General features: G+C 43.1%; 1 protein-coding gene across 1 annotated transcript in view; it reads left to right on the top strand.

The window, feature by feature from the left end:
* The window catches only part of EPHA5 (EPH receptor A5), a 362633-nt gene that overhangs the window by 21928 nt on the left and 319035 nt on the right, over nt 1-21670 (top strand). The window contains exon 2 of the mRNA XM_063131415.1: nt 18455-18519. Within this exon, the coding sequence (XP_062987485.1) occupies nt 18481-18519 (39 nt within the window). The 5' untranslated portion in view covers nt 18455-18480. The remainder of the gene's footprint in view (nt 1-18454; nt 18520-21670) is intronic.

Genomic DNA, 21670 nt, shown 5'->3' with positions numbered 1-21670 from the left:
CAGAGAAATTGCAAAAAACCCAGGAGTTACATCTCAGACTCTACAGGCCTCAGTGAGCATGTTAAATGTCAAAGTTCATGACAGTACAATTAGAAAAAGACTGAACAAGTATGGTTTGTTTGGAAGGGTTGCCAGGAGAAAGCCCCTTCTCTCTAAAAAGAACGTGGCAGCATGGCTTAGGTTTGCAAAGTTGCATCTGAACAAACCACAAGACTTCTGGAACAATGTCCTTTGGACAGACGAGACCAAAGTGGAGAAGTTTGGTCATAATGCACAGCGCCACATTTGGCGAAAACCAAACACAGCATATCAGCACAAACACCCCATACCAACTGTCAAGCACGGTGGTGGAGGGATGATGATTTGGGCTTGTTTTGCAGCCACAGGACCTGGGAACTTTGCAGTCATTGAGTCGACCATGAACTCCTCTGTATACCAAAGTATTCTAGAGTCAAATGTGAGGCCATCTGTCCGACAGCTAAAGCTTGGCCAAAATTGGGTCATGCAACAGGACAATGATCCCAAGCACACCAGCAAATCTACAACAGAATGGCTGAAAAAGAAAGAATCAAGGTGTTGCAATGGCCCAGTCAAAGTCCAGACCTCAACCCGATTGAAATGCTGTGGCGGGACCTTAAGAGAGCTGTGCATAAACAAATGCCCTCAAACCTCAATGAACTGAAGCAACGTTGTAAAGAAGAGTGGGCCAAAATTCCTCCACAACGATGTGAGAGACTGATAAAGTCATACAGAAAATGATTACTTCAAGTTATTGCTGCTAAAGGTGGTTCTACAAGCTATTGAATCATAAGGTGTACTTACTTTTTCACACATGACTTCTCCATTTTGGCTTTATTTCTGTTCAATAAATCATGACACGGTGTAATATGTCATGTGTTGTTGTTCATCTGAGGTTGTATTTACCTAATTTTTAGACCTGCTAAGGAACAGAGGATTGTTATCATGTCCTGATATGTAAAATCATACAATTCCAAGAGGGTGTACTTTCTTTTTCACACGACTGTATATGCTGGCTGGAGAATGCTGAGAGCTGTAGGACTTATTTCTGTCTAAACATGCATAGGGTTGCACCCATAGTATATCTAAGAATTTGTGAGGCCCAACCTGGATCTTCCAAGGCATATGTTGCTGCTGACAACCACCATCTCCCTGGAACTTTTAGTCACCCCACATTATATTATCACATTCAGTTTCCCATCCTCTGCTCCACTTCATTGGTTACCAGTTGTGAAGGGTGGGTCAACTGAGTGCAATAATGTCATGTCGCACATCATTACTGGGGAGATGTGAATTTGTTATGTTTTGCTCTTCTTGTTTGGTATTGTTCTAGGCAGAAATGAATATTTAAAAGAAATACTGGGGAAATGGGGACGGAGAAATAAGTTAGTAGCATTTTCGTCATAAGATGGAGTTCGAGACTGACCTATATATGAGCCAGTCTTTAGTTCAAATCTGTTGCCTCTCCCATTTTTTTTTTTAAAAATTTAATTTTGTTTTTGTCCTGCTTTTCAGATCAATATTATCTTGAAAAGTGGCTTCCATAATTAAAAAATGGCATGGGCCTTCCCCTTAGGCTTAGAACTAAATGAAAAAGACACACAAGGGAAGGAAAGTGGAGAGCACTGGAAAAAGAGTTTGACAATGCCAAAATGAAATTGTAAGTTAATGTCATATTCTGTGATCCCTTGAGGCTTCTAGCAGAAGCTGGTAGTAAGATCAAGGCAGCTCAAGGCAGGAAGAAAGTAGGACCTTGGAGAGCTCCAAGTAGGTCTTGCTGGCCAGCCAGAACTTTCTCCTATTAGAACACTAGGAAGATGTTGCCTCAGCTGGGAGCTAAAGGCAATGGAAGCCTTATGTACTGACAAGACCTGTAGATCATCATCATCATCATCATCAGTTTATTGTGCTATCCGAAGGCCATGACAAATACATCCATAGAAAAGCATACAACTATAAAAGTACACAACAGTTTAAAATAACCAAGAGAACCATACAGACAAGCTTAAATTTACTGTGACTAAAGCTCTCATTTCGCTCAGCACTCTGAGTCTCCGTGGCAGTTAATAGCAATTTTATCTAGTTCTCTCTTCCTAATCTTTTTCGCTGCCAGTGCAAACAGGGCCACTTTATGAGTGACATAACTGTTGGTATCGCTAAGGAGGAAGAGAACTGTTTCTGCTTGGGCATTGATGTCTCCATATGTTAGCAGCAGTTTCAGGAGTCTCTCTCTTGGGTCCCCATACAGAGGGCGAGTTAACATATAGTGTGTTATGTCTTCCACTTGTTGTTGACCACAGATACATAATCTCGATTCAAATGGTACCTTGTGTTAGCGTCCATCCAGCACTGCATTTGGCATCACTTGAAACCTCAATTCAATGAAAGCATTTCTCAGGGGCAGTGGCCTCAATTTGGACAGATAACATGCTCTATAGTGTTCTGTTTTTAGAAGAGGGAACCACCGAGAGAATTGAGAATTTTTAATAAGTTGCAGGTCCTTCCTGGAATCTACCCAAAATCACCAATCCCTTAGTTGCTTCTTATCCATGCCTAGAGCAAACTTCAATTCAGAGAGATGATAACTATACAGGAGCTTTTGGAATATTGCCGTCCAATGACAATTGTTATCTATTTCTAGAAAACACTTAGTAGGAAGACGCTCATTTTGCAAGATGGCGATTCATTTAAAATATTTTAGCTGCGCACTCTCAATTCTTGCCCTAACTGAAGGACTACCGGCTTCTGTGCGCATAAAAGCTGCAGGGGTACCAGATGGAAGAGAGAAAAGTTTTCGAAGGAAGTTGTTCTGCACAATCTCCAAGGCTTTGGTCGTGGTGTTGTCAGACCCCCAGATTTCAGACCCATAAAGCAGCTGCGTTATTACTTTGGTGTTAAAGATTTTTAGGGCAGGTTCGATCAACTGTCCCCCTTTATTATAATAAAACTTCATTAGAGCCCCTATAGTTTTTTGTGCTTTCAATTTCGCTGCCTCCCTGTGCCCTTTCCACGAGAGGGACTCACTAAAGAGAATACCCAGTAATCTAAATGAGTGAACCTGGTCAATGACCTGTTGGTCCAAAGTCTATTTGTGTGTAGGTCTGCGGCTGCCGAAGACCACTATCTTTGTCTTAGTCTAGTTTATTGCTAGGTTTTCAGATTTGCAATAAGAGCTGAGAGTACCAAAAAGCTTTTTCAGGCCCCAACGCGCGAGAGAGATTAGTGCTATGTCGTCTACGTACATTAGAGTAAAGATCTTTCTGTTCATGATTGCTGGGGAAGGGGAGTTTCCTTGGGCTAACTGTGACACTAGGTCATTAACATAGATGTTAAAGAGGGAAGGGGCCAGGAGAACCTGTAGATTAGCAGTGCAGCTACCTGGTGTCCCTTAATTTAGGGCCTTTGTGCCCTTCCCTGTGCTTGCAAGCCCCCTGCAACTACTCCTTCATTGGTCAGAAGCTAGGACCCAGGGATGGTCTTCCCCTTGCTATGGTGTTCTTCCTGCAGTGAACTTACTAGATGGCCTTATGCAAAGTAAAGCCCTTCTTAGCCTTAGCCCCCTATCAGCAGCATGAGTTAAGAATACTGACCTACCTTCAAGGTTCTTGTACGGAATGCTGATTTAATTTATATGTGGCACTTTGAGTGCATATACTGTATGCAAGGGTTGGCACACTGGTCGATTGACTGCCTCTTATTTTGACCATGGGCAAATATTCTATGAAACCAAGAATGCCACTGTGTGTACAACAGTTTATCTTCTTCTCACTTTTTTTTTTAATGCATTATACTATAATTTCGTAGTGAGGGCAACATAACTCATACATAGTCCTGTAGCAGTCAAGGGCAAATTTAGCAGCATTGCAAAAATATTAACCATACAGCTTCTTGCCACCTACCTTTTCCAAGTTTATTTAACAATAAGTAAACCAAATAAAACATGATGCAACTTCGGGAATTTCCAAACAGGAGCACAAGTGATCAACAGTGGCAAAGGTCACTACCTCAGAGTGCCTGTGACTCTTCCTTGCTTGCTGCAGGGACCGGGGAGTGCATGCGCGATGTGACCTGGCTTTCTGCCTCTGTCATTGGGTTCTGGGTCCAGAAAACAACCAATAGCTGTTGAAAGAACTGAAGGTACACATAAGATGCATGTGATACAAAAAAATTACGGAGACCTGGGGAAAACCACATAGTGGCACACTTCTTGCAGTATTTGACCAGTCAATGGACCACATTGTTTTGACTGATCAAATGTCCAGTCCTAGTATGTGTAGTATAAATGCGAAGTAGTACCATCTTTAAATACCAAAGGCAGAGTTCCATAACTTCACTCGCCTTCTTGCAAACAGCAAGCGCTCCTTCAGAGGAGGGCAACCAGGATGATCAGGGGTCTGGAAACAAAGCCCTATGAAGAGAGACTGAAAGAACTGGGCCTGTTTAGCCTGGAGAAGAGAAGATGGAGGGGAGACATGATAGCACTCTTCAAATACTTCAAAGGTTGTCACACAGAGGAGGGCCAGGATCTCTTCTCGATCCTCCCAGAATATTGAGAATAACGGGCTCACATTAAAGGAAGCCAGATTCCAGCTGGACATCAGGAAAAACTTCCTGACTGTTAGAGCAGTACGACAATGGAATCAGTTACCTAGGGAGGTTGTGGGCTCTCCCACACTAGAGGTCTTCAAGAGGCAGCTGGACAACCACCTGTCAGGGATGCTTTAGGGTGGATTCCTGCCTTGAGCAGGGGGTTGGACTCGATGGCCTTGTAGGCCTCTTCCAACTCTGCTATTCTGTGATTCTATGATTCCCTTCTGCTGAGTGCTCCAGGAGAGAAACTACGCCTCCTTTTTCCATGAAAAAGAGGAGTTTATCTCTTGTACGCTGGGCTTTGGGAAGAGGAGAAGCACGGCTGGAGTTCCGGGGGGGGGGGGGGAGTGGATATCCAAACAAACATTTGCGGAATTCAAAAATTCAGGTCATGCAATTTTTTTTTATTGTTAACCGATGAAAAATTAAACATAAGTTTCATGTCTCAATTATACTATGTTAACTGATTATAGCAATGTGAAAAGTAGAATGTGCCATCTATGTTCCTCTGCAACCCCTGATACTGATCGAGTACATCTACTTCTTCTTTTCCTCCTTCTGCCAAAGTCGCTCCCCGAGGACTTCACTGCTCCTCTCCACAGTGTGCAGTGGTGCTCCTCTCAGTACTATTCTCCACAGAGTGTTCGCCAATTTTTCCAAAATGATGGAAATCATTCTAGAATGTGGCGTCCTCTTTCCTGACTAGTCACGTGCTGTCGTCAAAGTTATGATAAGGGTGGTGATGCCAGGAAATATCCATGATGACATTCTAAGGTCCAGGGACCTCATTGAAGCAAAGCTACAAGTAACATTTGCACCTGGAAGTATTGTCACAGTACGTCACAGCAGCTAGTCTTCTTCTCCAAGAACCTCCCCCCCACCGCATCCTAGCAGCTATTCAAAGACACTACAAAAAATGAAAAAAATAAGCTCGGGGACGAAATTATTGGTCTTCGAGAAGAGAGAAATCTCCTATCCGGTTTAATCATTGTAACAAGAAGTTAGCGGCATGTTGGCCTCAAAGAGGCACTTGGCAAAGTTTGAGCCCTCAGCACTCCCAAGATCTCGCTTTACTCTATATGGAAACATACTCTCTATCTCCCTATATGTGATAAACCAATATTCAGCCATGACCAGGTTGTTTTAGGATCTGTCCAGGGGTCCCCAACATGGGTCCTGCGGCCATCCATTTTTTAAAAAATGCAATTTTCTTTTTAATTTTTTAGCCCCCCCCCCCTATTTTTTCCATTTTTAAAAACACACATGTACGGATTTGTATGACATGCATACAACTTTCTAGCAATTATACATGGGCTGCAACAAAAGTGGATCAAGTATCCAAATACGTATCCATATGAAGGTGGATATTTGCTGACCTTTCAGATATTGAAAGTGTTGCAATGTCCTCCATCCATTGTATTATATGAGGTGAGTGTTTATCCTACCAATATTGTGATATTAATCGTTTAGCTGTCAAAATGGTGCAGAGAGCCCATTTATGGTGACCATTTGTTAATTGCCATGACGTAGGCAAATAATTAAGAGTGTGGTCATCAGTGAATATTAAAGACTGTTCCAGTACAAAACCTTTCTGTGCAATAACATCATTGCCAAAACATATGTTTAAAAGAAACAGTAGCTGCATCACTCTGGCAGCAATTAGCTGAATTAGACAATCCCTTATTAAGGAGATATTTCAGTGTCCAGTAGATACAAAGCATTTTTTTTTTGCTGAATAAGACACAGCCTAAGATCAATAGATGTAAAATGTCAAAATGGCGGCCCACCATTTTGTGGTGGTGCCCACAGCAGTTTCTCGAATTCCCAAATGCACCCATGGGTTCAAAAAAGTTGGGGACCCCCTGCTGTAGCCTGTGTAGGAAGAAAGGTGTGAGCAGACACCTGCTGGACTGTGTTTGTGCATTCGTGTTTTTTCCACTTGTTCTTAGATTTGTTTAATATCCCTCACTCCAAAAAAAGTTTTTATTGAAGTCGACGATGCATCTTGTGTGAAGCTGGTGCTGCATCAAGGCACTGTCGAATTCTCAATTCCGAGGATGTTCCCCCACGATGTTGGCTTTTAAATGCCATGACTCTAAGCATGTCGATGCTCACAAGGAAGATGCACGTACACATTGTGCATGCTCTGGGCGCAAATTAAAATCTCACACCATGGAGGAGTTCTAGATTTTCCTTTAAAAAAGACCTGGAGAGAAGGGAAAGAAAGGAAAAGGAAAACGGCAGCATCACTGTGCTTCTGCCATCTTGTATGAACTCTGTGTGTGTGTGTGTGGGGGGGAGAAAGAGCACTGACCCTCCCTCTCTCCTCCAAAGGGCAATTATCAATCTCTCTCTCTCTCTCTCTTGGATAAGATCTTGAAGTCACCAGCAACAGTGATGAGGTGATGGTGGAGCTCTCTGGTAAAGCTTAGCTCACAGGAACGAAAAGTGCCCTTTCTTTCCTTCTACAAATCCTCCACAGAAGAAAGGGAAGTAGTTTCGCCCCCTCCCCATAGACGGCAGGTGCGGCAGCTTGGCACTTGATTTTTTTCTGTAAAAGCCCAGAGGAAGAGCAAATGCTGACGTGCAACCCCTAAGAATGTCCTGCCACGAAAAAGAGGATCTGACCTTCTCTCCGAGGGCTTAGATTTGAGGAAGCTCTATAAAACATTACTCACAAAAGCTCATTGTTCCTTCGAACTTCCAGTGTGTTTCTGGAGTAGTTTTGGCTCCTTAGAATGGGCTCCTTCCCTCTTTGGAAGTAGCAGTGTGGTGTTAATATTCTGTATTAGAGTTTTTAAATGCTGTGCATTTCCTAGGAATGTGTGAATACAGTACATCACCAGCAGATTCATGTAGAGAGGCAACTGGAAACACATATGTCCAGTATCGATATCTGAAACCATGCGGTTTGCACATTGTAAAATTCAATTCCGTATTGTTCGAAAATTAAATGCCTGGCTTGAGTTTGCACTTGATCTTTTTGCCATTTTGACAAAATGTCAAAATGCCATTTTGACATTTTCCTCATATTGAGGCAGTAGCTAAATCCTGTCGTTTTTTCCTGTATAATATTGCCAGGATTCGATCATTTTTGTCTGTCTCTTCTGCCAAGACTCTTGTTCATGCATTGGTTATTTCTCGGTTGGACTACTGCAACCTTCTTCTCACTGGCCTTCCTTCTTCTCACATCAGTCCGTTGGTCTCTGTCCACCACTCTGCCGCTAAGATCATCTTCTTGGCTCACCGCTCCAACCATGTAACTCCACTTCTGAAATCTCTTCATTGGCTTCCAGTTCACTTCAGAATCCAATATAAACTTCTCCTGTTGACCTACAAAGCTTTTCACTATCTAGCTCCTTCCTATCTCTCCTCTCTCATCTCACACTATTGCCCTGCTCGTGCTCTTCGCTCCTCTGATGCCATGTTTCTCGCCTGCCCAAGGGTCTCTACTTCCCTTGTTCGGCTTCGTCCATTTTCTTCTGCTGCCCCTTATGCCTGGAACGCTCTACCAGAACATTTGAGAACTACAAGTTCAACCGCAGCTTTTAAAGCTCAGCTAAAATCTTTTCTTTTTCCTAAAGCTTTTAAAACTTGATTTTGTTCTGACTTTATACTGTTAGTTTTACCCTACCCAGTTCCTGTTTACCCTACCCTGTGCCTGTTTGCTTTCTCTTCCCCTCCTTATTGTTTTATTATGGTTTTATTAGAATGTAAGCCTATGCGGCAGGGTCTTGCTATTTACTGTTTTACTCTGTACAGCACCATGTACATTGATGGTGCTATATAAATAAATAAATAAATAAATAAATAATAATAATAATAATAATAATAATAATAATAATAATAATAATCTTTATTTCTCCTACCCTTTGGGCGTGAAATTTAATGGTTATGTGGATCCCATATAGCTTTGTACATTTGTATTGACTGTGCGTTAGTGGTGATTAGTGCTTGTGAAGCCTGTGTGGGCTCTGCTGTTTCGAGATATTTAGGGGCTGTATTCTAGGGCAGCTAAGCATTGCTAGCTCATGAAGCTGTATATCAGTCTTGCTGCCAATTATATTTTCATTGCATGTTACAGGAAAAAAACACACACCAAACAATCTACGTGGGGCAGCCTTTGAAGACGGTTCGGAAGCTGCAGCTTGTGCAGAATGCAGCGGCCAGATTGATAGCTGGATCAGGGAGGTTTGAGCATATAACACTGATTCTGGCCCGCTTGCGTTGGCTGCCTATATGTTTCCAAGCCCAATTCAAGGTGCTGGTTTTAACCTATAAAGCCCTACATGGCTTGGGACCGCAATACCTGATGGAACGCCTCTCCCGACATGAACCTACCCGTACACTGCACTCAACATCTAAGGTCCTCCTCCAAGTGCCTACTCCGAGGGAAGCTCGGAGGATGGCAACAAGGGAGAGGGCCTTTTCGGTGGTGGCCCCCCGACTGTGGAATGATCTCCCCAATGAGGCTCGCCTGGCACCAACATTGTTATCTTTTTGGCGCCAGGTCAAGACTTTTCTCCCAGACATTTTAACATTTTAACAGCATTTTAACAGCATTTAACAACATTAAGTTTGTTTTTAATGGACACCAGAATTGGTTTTTAAATGGATACTGTTTTTATACTGTTTTTATGTTTCTGATGGTTTTTTAAATCTTGTATACTTTTTAATGTTTACTATTTTTAACTGTTGTAAACCACCCAGAGAGCTTCGGCTGTGGGGCGGTATATAAATGTAATAAATAAATAAATAAATAAAAAAATACACTACTTTCATGAAAAAATAAAAAAAATGGAAAGGCTCAGTGCTGCCTACAACAGATGAATGGCTATTGAAGATGGTGCATTTGGCGGAGATGGCAAAACTTACATCAATAATTAGAGAAAAGTCAACACCTATGTTTTTAACTGAATGGAAACCTCTTACAGACTTTTTGCAGGAACTAGAAAAAATGATCTGTTTATCTGTGGATTCAACGATTAAGAAGAAAACTAGAGGGGAATTTTGATTATTGTGATTATACAGCAAGAGAAGTTGTCACATATTTTTGCTGTGGAGAAAATCGGAAGTTCATCTTAACTTTGTATGTGTTTTGTGTTTTTAAAAATCTTTTTATATGTTTTTTTCTTTTTCTTTTGTATTTTGTGTTTGTAAGTTGGTTGTGTTATAAAATAATAATAAAAAATTATACCACAAAAAAAGAAAAGGAAGGTGGCATATTAGAATTGGTTAACATACTACAACTCATTGGGCATTTTAAATTTGCTTTTCAGTTTTTGGATTTTAATAGTTTAGTCTTAGAAACATGCAGTGTGGCTCGGGCTACGTGCTGACATGGGACTACCCATCTTCATCTTCTCTTGTGCCTTCCTGGTTAGTCAAAGGCCTAATCTACACCAAGCAGGATATTTCACTATGAAAACGGTATATGATATGTGCCAATGGGCCCCAACAGTTGTCAGTGCACTTCAATACCGCTATAAAGCAGTAGTGTGGCTCCTGCCTTTTATACACTGCTTTCATAGTGGAATATCCTGCTTGGTGGAGTTCTAGCCAAAGACAGCATGTGGAGTGGTATCTACCACTGTCATTGTGTCTCTGTCTCCCATCCCACGTCATTGGCTGCCTGTTGCGGGTGGCAGAGTAATGCTGAACATAAGGACTTAGCACCATGTGTAATTTTTAAACATTGGAAAGAAGACAGTCCAGATTGGTGGCAGTCTCGCATTTATGATAATGTGTACTTTGCCCTCTGGATTAGACAGTATATTGGAAAACATTGTTCATGTAGCTTCTTTTTACTGATTCAGATATTTTTAGCATTTTTAGCATAATTTTTAAATTCTCTGCAGCTATGATGGTTTGCGTCTCATACATATTTATTTGCTGCATAGTTATCTCATTTTTCAAACAATTGTCTCCCTAAACAATCCATATAGGTCACAGTTTAATATCGCTGGGAAACAGCCTAGGATAACAGACTTGATTCTTAATGGGTAGGATGCTAAGACAAAGGGACACATGCACCTCCTTCCCTATTGTTGTCCTCAAATGCACCTTTTTCTTCATGCACTAATTACAGCTGAATTTGTGCAAATCACAGCCAAATTTGTGCAAATCACAGCCAAATTTGTGCAAATTACACAAATTTGGCTGTAATTTGCGCAAATTGCTCGGAACTCTTCCCCTTCCATGCACAAAATTCCCAGAAAATCCATGAACTGGTCCAACTCACTGCAGTTCGAGTTGAGAGCTACATTGAAACAAAGTCCAAGGGGACGAGCTTAGGAGAACTCCTCAAACTCCACCCCAAATGGATTTCTCCAGCCTCCCTAATCTGTGCACTTGGGGACAACACAGTGGTGCATGCCCACCTGCTATAATCTTTTAATAGGAAACACAGCTTTCGGTTCACTGGGTTCACACATGGCACTGTAATGTTTCTATGAGCAGTGGACTCCAGGAGTCACTTCAGTATACAACTCTTCCAGAAGTTCAGACAAATGTTATCTTAAGTTTCTGTTGGAAGATATGTCCTCAAAAGTAACTTTGGCTGTTGCTAAATTTCTCACAGTGGCGGCCAGGATTAGAACTCTCTGTGTATTAGACGAAAGTTGACAATAGCTCTAACTGTCTGATGTTTCATGTTTGATTCTTGGTTTTTCATGGATCGATGGATCGCAATAAAGTTGTATGGTATACAACTCTGTCACATGCCCTGACCTAACGAGCATTTTGAGTGTGTGCATATGCATGTTTGCAGACATCTGTCCCCACTAGTCTCTCATGTGACCACGAAACAGACAGTATGATGGGATGGTGATGGTTTCTAGAGAGAGCAAAAGGCTTCACAGGCCTCCAATCACAAATTCTGCTCATCGTCATGGGCATTTTGCTAGTTTTTTAGGGAAGAAAAGGGCTTCTAATGAGGCTACAGAAAGGGCCTGGCAGAATACAAGTAGTTCATAAGTCAAACGTTGTTGCAGAGGCACTTGTGTTGTGCTTTTATTGGGACTTATGGTGAACTGTTTTGGAAGCTCTGTTGGGCTGAGGATGTGTAATAGAACTGACAGAAATATTGAGGATACGTGAGAAGTTGGCCTGTTGGCAAAGAAGTTAAGGATGAGTACTTCACACATGGCATTTTTCTACATTGTGTGTGTGTGTGAGTGTGTGTAGGAAATGCTTGTGTCATGAAAGTCATGCTTGACTGGTTTCTCAAGGCATGTATGCATCATAAAAAAGGTAATAGTTGAACATGACAGTGTTTTTATTTTATGTCTTTGTGCCTACTCAGGGACAAATCCCATGCCAAGTGACCCTCAGCCGGGTTTGTGCTGCTGTTGGCTTCCCTACATGACTCTGGGCAAGGCTGGCATCTTGTGCCTTAGTTCCCCCTCAGTAAAACAGGAAGAAAGGCATCGTCTTCTGTGGAAAGATTTGGGTTGTGGGAAGAGTTTGCTTTGATCCCTGGGCTTGAAACAAAATCTGGAAGAAAAATCTTAGTATTTGCCTCCTTACTAGCAAAATGTCTAGTTGGAAGTGTTGGTATTCTGTAAGTGGAATGGGATGCTACTCTATCCAGACGAGTCTGGCTTGCTTAGTGTTACAAGTTAAATCCAAACCCTGAAAACCTCCGAGAAAAAGCACTTCTGACCATATTATTATGCATTAATAATAAATTATTATTATTATTATTATTATTATTATTATTATTATTATTATTATTATTATTATGCATAGAATAATGGATGCATAAAGACCAAGTGACCTGGTTTGTATGCCACCATGCAATTAGGCTGATATACCAACTGCGCCCTTATCCAGACGGAGATAGCCTAGCTACAGTTATCCATGCTCTGATAACCTCTCATTTGGATTACTGCAATGCGTTATACATGGGGCTGCCTTTGAAAACGGTCCGGAAACTTCAGCTGGTACAAAACAGGGCAGCACGGTTACTAACAGGGACTGGCCGACGAGACCACATCACGCCAGTCCTTTTCCAGCTTCATTGGCTGCCTTCACAGTCCAGGTCCGTGCTCGATTCAAAGTGTTGGTATTAACATTTAAAGCCCTAAACGGCTTGGGGACAGGCTATCTGAAGGAACGCCTCCTCTTGTATGTACCTGTCTGGGCCCTAAGGTCATCCTCTGGGATCCTTTTCTGCGAGTCCCTGCCAAGGGAAGTAAGGTGCGTGGCTACTAGGAGGAGGGCCTTCTCTGCTGTGGCACCCCGGCTGTGGAATGAGCTCCCTAAGGAGGTTCGCTTGACACCTACATTATATGCTTTTAGACGCCTGGTGAAGACCTTTCTATTCTCCCAGCATTTTAACAGTCTATAAATAAATTTTAACTCGGTGTTTTAAATTTGTAATTTTGCATTGCTGCTGTTTTTACCTGGTTGAGCTTTTATATTGTATTTTATATTATGGTTTTATACTGTTGTTTTATACTTTGAATGTTTTTAATTTTTGTGAACTGCCCAGAGAGCTCCGGCTATTGGGTGGTATAGAAATGTAATAAATAAATAAATAAATAAAATTAATGGGTTGCTTAACTCAAGAACGGTGGGAACAAGCAGAGTGCACTTGCCATGCGCTCGTTGTTTCTGCTTTTATTAACAACTCAGGAATGCCCCATTCCTGGGTTGCTTCATGACGTGCTGGCTTAACATCCCAGAGTTAACCCAATGAATTGCCCATGGTTTGTTGTTGGGTTAACTCTGGGTTGTTTGACCCATGAACAACCCAAGTTTTCCGGGTTTGTTTGTCATGAAACAATTCAGGAATGGAATGTTCCTGGGTTGTTAATTAAAATTGGAAATGCCATGCATGCAACCTGCACACTCCGTCCATCCCTGCGATTCCTCTGTTAAACGACCCAGGAATTGCAGCTGTATCATGCAGTCTTTCAGAAGAGGACCTATTTTTTCCATGTTTGAAAATGGTCTTCTAAAAGTCAAAATGAAATTGCCTTGCAGACAGCTGTATGCTATTGTTTTTCTAATAAAACAAAATAATCTAGGGTGGCCACATTATATTTTTACAGAGCACTGACCCAAAGGAGATTGTGACTCCTTTTGCTTTTATTCTTGCATACAATCAGCTGTGGAGAGTGGGGAGTAGTCCTACATTACCTGCAAGCTGCCTTGAGGACTGATCCTGTTGGCTAAACATGAAAGAAATAAGCCTTCAGTATCATGATGAAGACAATCCTTTGTCGGAATGGTTCCCTAACTTTTTAGAAACGGATGCCATTTAGCTACGTTTCAAAACAGAACCTAGTGGGTTAAAACATTTTTTTTTTGATGTTTTAATTAATGTATGCAAAGCAACTTTGTGCTATCAAACATTCCATCTAATTATATTCATTACTTGCTTCTCCAGGACAGGTTTTAATTAGTTATACAACAATTTAGATCAATACCCATCGTGCACCATTGCAATTTGCAAAACGTATGTACTCTTCTGAACAACTTAATTATTGTAACTGTACCAGGCAGATTTCTTTTGGCTCGGTCTTCTTTTTGCCCATGTCTAACTCTTTTTTTTTTTTTTGAGATGGTCTTTATAAGAATAAAGATTCTTGAATATATTTATTTATTTAGCCGGAGCTCTCTGGGCGGTTCACAAATGCACTCGTGAAATGCCCCCTCAATTATGAAGAATCTATGAGACATTGTAGTGGGGCTTTTTGCTCACCTTTGGATTCCTACCACAAATTACTCTTGGCCCTTTGTTCCCAGGTCTCTCTCTCTCTCTCTCTCTAATAATTATAGTTATAGACCAAACTGTGTGTATCTAGCGGGGCATATTTTGTTTATTCCTTTTTTAAATGGAAAAGCAGCCAAGGTGGCTGTCAGCAGCAGCAGCAGAATAGTATTAGGGAATAGGAGAACCTGTATCTTTCCCCTGCTGTATAGGAAAGCAGCTGGTGAGAGCCGGGGAGGGTTAAGAAAGGAGCAGGAAGGGGAAGGATAAAAGAGTTCTTCCCGCTGCTCTCTGGCTCCCCATGACCACCACCGACGCTGCTTTTCAGTTTTAAAAAAGTGGTGCCGAAATGTGCAACTGTGTCCCATGGGCTCTTTGGCCACATTTATGGCGCAGTTTTTAGCGGAAGGTTGATAAGGCTGAGATGATTCTGGGGATTAGTTTAATGGCTTGTTGTGTAGCTAAAGTATTGATGGCATTCTCTCCTTAATCACCTATGCAACTCTGAGGGAAGAGGACATTTTAGGGAGTGTATCTCCCAGGCCAAAGGCTGAAATTTCCACAAACAAAGTCTGTTATCTACCCTTCCTGCTTTCTGAAAGTACCAATGTGCAGGGGATTTTATTTGTTTATTTATTTATTTATTACATTTTTATACCGCCCAATAGCCGAAGCTCTCTGGGCGGTTTACAAACCAATTCCCTGGATTGGTTTTCAGGGAATAGTATTTAGTAATGTGAGCTACAGTCTGAAGTGGTATGGATCAGATATTGCTCTACTAACTTGCAAGGACTAGGCTTTGGCCTGATTTCCCAAACATATGTACACATCAAAGATGTATGTGTGCACTTGTACACACTGTCAGGATGGGCGTGGGATCCCTGGTTTAGTTTCAGATGCTGAGTAAAACTCAGGCCTTAGCTAGACCTAAGGTTTATCCTGGGATCGTCCCGGGGTCATCCCTGTTCATGTAAATGACACACAGGGGATCCTGGGAGCAGACAGGGATGACTCTGGGATAAACCTTAGGTCTAGCTAAGGCCTCAGAGGCTGAATCAGAAGAAGCCCAACTGAGACAGAAACCAGGGGAGGAAATTCCCCCAAGACTGTCTAAGAATCAGGGAGGAATCTTCCCAGGAGCTTATCAAACAGGACACCCAGATTCAGAGACGGTCTTCCCCCTCCACCCTTTGGGAACTCAGCCTTTGTCGGAGAAGGGAGCACCAGAATTGACAGCTCCCAGAGTCTGTCACAGGGTCAAGCAGCCGGAGTTGAAAGAAGGTGGGAGACAGTCTGCCAAACTAACTGCATGTCAGAAGTTGGGTCAAGAGGACCTTCCCTGAAGGAGGAGTCCAATACAAGCTGTCAGGCATGGTGGGGAACCATCCATTTAGGTCAGCGGTCTCCAACCTTTTTGGAACCAGGAACCGGTTTTGTGGAAGACAATTTTTCCACGGACCAGGGGGGTGGGTTGAGGGGATGGTTTTGGGAAGCCCCCCCACCCCCTCCCACTCCAGCGTCCTGGCTTTGCTTCGTCTGGGTGGGCGCCCAGCTGAAATGAAGCCAGGATGCTGGTGCAGGCGGGCGGCTTTGGAACGGCATGCCCGGAAGTCGCTCTCCCAGAGCGGCTTCCAGCTGGGCGCACCATTCTGAAGCCGTCCACCCCCCACCCCAGCATCCTGGCTTCGCTTCGGCTGTGCAGGCGAGATGGTGCCCCGCACCCAGGTACGCTGGGGTGGGGTGGGGAAGTGGGGGTGGGGTGGGGGTGAAAGCAGCTCACCTGCACAGCCCGGGGGGTTGACCCCTGATTTAGATGATAGGCAATTTCCTTGCTTTGTTTGACTAATTGGGCTTAGAGAATAGCTCTTAGTCACTACAGATGTGAAGAGTTTCTTTTAAAAAAGCCCCCGAGTAAAGGCTTTGTGGATTGTGCAGCAAATCTGTCTACTCACATTTTAGTGGGAGGGCTTGAAATCCTGACACACACACACACATTTGCTTGATGTTGGCACTTTATGCATTTCCTGGGAAACACTTGTGTTCTTGCTATAGCAATAGTTTAGAGCTGCCCTGGTTCAGAAGGTTAAAACGGATAGACTTACAGAGCTTGGGCCATTGTTGTCATGACGCCCTTTACTGTACTTTTTTGAGTTGCGAAACCGACAACTGATCTACTCAATGTCTCTGAGTTGCGGGGTATAGTGACTTCCCTGCAGGTTGTCTCTTACTGGGAAGCCTCCCTGAGAGGAATGATCTTGGTTTCTGATTATACCTAGGCTCATTGTTTTGAACCGAAGGGCCCGTATTGGGCATTGAACATTGCTTGTAATGACTGGATCTGATTTGGCTTTTAGTGTTTTTGTATGCTTAACATATGAATAGCAGTGCTATTAGGAAAGTAAAGATGAAGGCTGTAGTAGCCTTGAAGAGCATCTGAAAGAATTAATCTGAAAAGGTTGGTTTATGGAAAATGAATAACATCCCTAGATGCAGCAGAAAGGATTGTGATGCCATCTAAGTAATCCACCCCCCCCAAAAAGAGCCCTCTGATAGCTGCACGCTTTGTGTTAGTTTAGCATAGACATTTTTCTCAAAATAAAAGAAAGCTTAGATTTAACCATAAGCAAAGAAAGGAAGCTGCTATAATTTTCCTCCGCTTGTTTAAGTGTGTGTAGATTTATTTTTTAATTACACTCTCTATTTGGACGACGGATTTTAGGTAATGCAAGAAAAATGTTGTAAGCTTGGGAATAGTTTATTGCTCTTTAATGTAAAACTGTCTGTTAATTGGCTGTATAGCTTGGCAGGGCAAAATGCTGTGGATTTAAGCACAGGCAAGGCTGCAATTCTGTCTGGAGCAGAAGGCACAATCTGCTAAGGGCTGCTGCTCCACAACCGCCTAGGAAGTGCCTGGAATCTTAAAATGCACGATGGGCCCCCTTATTCTTTCTGAAGCGTTCTCTTAAATCTCCGGCTCTCAGAGGGGTTGTACAATGCAGCAGACTGAACCTGAAATTCCTTTCCAAGCAGATTCTTCTTGGAAGTAATATTTTTCAGTGCTGTCAGCCCCAGGGGGACTGAAATCATGGCACTTTCCGGAGCTGGTTTGTTGCCCTAGCTTTCAAAACCAATAAATCGATGGTTTGGGGGCAGGGGTGGGCAGCCTGTGCCCCCCCTTTAGTGTTTGGTCCTGCAACTTCCATCATCTCTAACCATTGACTGTGCTGCTATGCTGATGGGAGTTGTAGGCCAAAACATCTAGAGGACCACAAGTTGCCCACCCTTGCCCCGAACCATTGATTTACTGAGGGTTACCCTCTAGGATCAGTCGGCACTCCTATTTATAGCAGAGACGAAAGGAAATCTACTACTGGGAAGGCGTCATTACACAGGTCAGAAGAGACTGGCAACAAATCACAGGAGAACGAGAAGAGCATGGCACAGAGTGAGAAAAACTACGTAGGCCTAGTGTTGAATGAGTCATTTCCTTGGAAACTGGCGAATCCATCCATGCAATCTCAGAAGAGAGTACATCTGAGCTTTTGTGCATGCCTAGACTCAAACTGCGTCTTGGAAGTTGTAGTTTGTAATCACGCAATGTGTCATGAAGTCATGCATCACCATGTTATGTGCTCTTTGCTGATTGTCTGTTTCCACGTGAGTTTCCTACAAGCTGATTAATTATGAAATTCAGCATTCCTTTAGGCCCCGTCTGAAGTGAGACTCTCCCTTGGATCTCAAATTAAGTCTGTCTGTCCAAATTGGTCTGAAGCCAAGTGGCCTTCTGTCTAAAGTACCGAGCCAGGTTCCAAACTGATTTTTATTTCTGTGCACACCACTATTGGCCATTCTGCTCCCTGTCCCAGTCTATGCACATTGATTATACTGTTTAAGTGCTACATATGCACATAGTTCAATAATAATAAATAAGTAAGTCAAAGTCTGGCCTTGGGAGACAGCAACCATGGCAGCAGCCTAGAGGTTTCTGTGTGTCAGAGGCCCAGTCAGGCTGGGCTTATTGCAGGAGGACAGAAGGTGACATTACGGTCATTTTTTTTTGGCCTGTGACAGCTATCATTCCCACCCCCTTCACATTCAGTAAAATATTCTTCCTTTTATTTCTTCCAGTGAATTTATTGGACTCACGATCAGTAATGGGGGATCTCGGATGGATTGCCTATCCAAAGAATGGGGTAAGTCTCTTGTGGTGACACTTGATGTGCTGTACTCCCCATTTTTCATGCAAGGTACGGAACTTGGAATCCTTCAGAGTAATTTGTCACCAGTAGGAACCAAAAATAATTTCACTCCTGAGCTTACTCAGGCATTGATTCCTCCAAGTTGTTACGGGGAGACCAGCCGTTATACACTTGCTCTCCATTTCTGAGGGAGGAGGACATCTCCGACCATTAGCATACCATTAGTCTAACAAAAGGAATTGTCAGCCAGCAGAAGACAAATGTTACAATGTGGAGTACTTCTGTGCAGGATTCCAGCCACTCCATTCCATTCTGTTTTTTCTCTCCCCACCCCACCTCCCCGCGGTCGGTCAATGCTCACTAAGCAAACTTAGTCCCCGTTGGGTCATTTTGAGTCCCCCCCTCCCCATGGAGACACTCCCAGCTACATTGCAATCTTGGATTTCTCTAACTTCTGTTCATCTAAATTAGGCTCTAAGGGTGAACCAGAACTGTACAGTGAGATTATTCATTCTATCCTTTTTATGTATCTGGGCAGCATCTAGCTATGTCCTTCTGTTAGCTCAAATGATGTTGTGGTAGCGGAAACTAGGTTCTGAACTATGCACAAGAAAAGAGTCCAATGGAAGTCACATTTGCATAAGCGATTTTGCATAACTCTTACTCCCATACCCTTCCCAGCCATTCCTTTCTATTCTCCGCACCCATCTTGTTGTCAGGATTTTTTTTCTTCATTAGGTCTATCAATGTTACTGAGTCCTTTATGGAACTGTCCCCCCTGCCGTCTCCATAGGTATTTTTCAGAATATCTTTTTGACACCTGCAAACCTCAGGGTTGTTCTGTGTCTACTGGTTCTTCTATCTTTGCATGGGTGGGGCTGTTTTGGCTACCCCTTTGTAAGCATGAGAACACTTGAATTGGAAATAGAGGGAATTATTATGTGGGTGTGTACAATTTTTTAAAATTAGTATGATCTGTATGTGTATCTCTTTTTAATATATTGAGATTTTATATAAAAAAATATTTTACGGGTTTCTACCCCCACCTCCCCTGCCCCATAACATAGCGGAGCTCATACAGTCAGCTAGTTCCCAAAATGATAATATTGGTGTTCTGGATTTTCTGCAGTTGAAACTCTCCCCACGGCCTGAGTTCAATCCCAGCGGAAGCTGGTTTCAGGCAGCCGGCTCGGGTCGACTCAGCCTTCCATCCTCCTGAGGTCGGTAAAATGAGTACCCAGTGAGCTGGGGGAAAGGTAATAATGGCCGGGGAAGGCAACGGCAAACCACCCCACTATAAGGCCTGCCAAGAAAATGTCAGCGAAAGCTGGCGTCCCTCCAAGAGTCAGTAATGACTCAATGCTTGCATGAGAGGTTCCTTTCCCTTTCCTTCCAGTTTGCACATCACAATAACCCATGGTTTGCTGGTTGGTGTGAATGAAGTGGGCACCAGTGAGTGTGCTGGTTCTCACTGCTCAATACCTCCTACTGCAGCCAGCCAGAGCTAAACAACCCAGGGTTGCCTTGTTGTCCATAATATGCCTGTTATATCGCCTAACGATATTGCATACAGTGGAAAACCAGGTTTTAATGCAGATGTGGGCAACCTGTGACCCTCTGGATGATGTTGGATTCCAACTTCTATCAGTCCAAGCCAGAATGGCCGGTGGTCAGGGATGGCAGGAGTTGTAGTCCCCAACTGAAGGACCACTGGTTTGCTTCCCCTGTTAGAATAGGTTAATCCTACATCTGCTATCTTGAGGTCTTAAGAGGAAGGATGAGATACAAATATCTTACTACTGCTAATAATAAACATCTTTCTCTGAGCCTGATAACTTGTTACTTCCTCAATCTGTCACACCCTCCTTACATATCTTTTAAGTTTAGGAGGGTGGGTTTCCTCCAGCTAATTTGCTATGCTGTGCCAGCTTGACTTTGGCAATTAATGTTAAAATGCAGCCTGCCTAAACTTATCTTTGCTACGGCTTTCCTCCTAAATGTTCCTAAGGCCTAAGTTAATATTCTGAAAATTTATAGATGTTCTAACTGTAGCTGTGTTGCTCTGGTTGTTTTTATTCTGATTGCATCTAAAGTGTGTCATGTTTCAGGACAATGGCTGCACTAGGCTGGGCCAGCCCTGTATTTGCTCCATGCTGTAATGGAATTGGAAGGTGCCGTCAGGCTCAAATAAAATATGGAATGATGAGAATCCCCGAAACGGCATTAGGGACCTTAATCAATTCCCATGGGGTTTAAAGAGAACATTTTTACTGACTTGGTGGAATTTGATTCAGCTCCCTTGGGATGGGAGAGAGTCATGTTTTGAAAGCTCCTTTCCTTCCTGTTGAGTTTCAAATATCTGGATCCATGTAGGAGAAAAACGTGGATTGTGTGTGTGCGCGCGTGTGCGTCTTTTAAGCACCCTGTTTTTCCCTCTCGCTCCTCCACTCAGAATTGTAGCCTCATGAGCAGGGCTGCCCCAAGACATTTTGCTGCCTGTAGTGAAGGAAAAGTTGGCATCCCCACCCTGTATCACCTACAAAAGCCAGTGGGACCTGGCAGTTGCCTCTTCATCACTGGTGATGGGATCGTGTCCTCCATCACACCAGAGGCTGCAGGCTAGTTTAGGGCCCCAAGAGAGATGGTGTGACATGCACAGCCCTGCCTTCAAACAGAATGGAACAGTGGGCAAATTCACGAGGAACAGCCAGGAGGCTGCTCCTGCCCGTGGTATCTGCCACCTGAGGCGATGGCCTCACTGCCTGATAGTAGGCCAGGTCAGCTCCTGGGACTGATTTTCATTTTTTAAAGAAAGTCAAGTTGTCGAGGCTTCATTGCACACTTCTGCAGGTAACCTACAGCTTGACGCCTGTGGCATCAGGCTTCAACGGGGGGGGGGGGAGTTTGGGTTCAGTTCCTTGCTCAGGCATGAAGCTCACTGGATAATCGTGGACCAGTCCCTACCTCTTGGCACAAGGTTGTTTTGAGGCTAAAATAGCATTTGTGGCAGTGGTGGTGGTGATGGTGGAGGTGGAATATATGCTCCAAGCTCCCTTGAAAAAGGACAAGAGACGCATGTAATGTAAATAAGTACCCCGTGCTTGGCCTTTAAGCAAAGGGTTTTGCACTTTCTATGCATACCCAG

The sequence above is a fragment of the Elgaria multicarinata genome, chromosome 1 (assembly GCF_023053635.1).
Source record: "Elgaria multicarinata webbii isolate HBS135686 ecotype San Diego chromosome 1, rElgMul1.1.pri, whole genome shotgun sequence".
In the NCBI taxonomy this organism is placed as follows: domain Eukaryota; kingdom Metazoa; phylum Chordata; class Lepidosauria; order Squamata; family Anguidae; genus Elgaria; species Elgaria multicarinata.
Note: the sequence above shows the minus strand (reverse complement) of the source record. Positions and strands in the feature narration are given on the sequence as shown.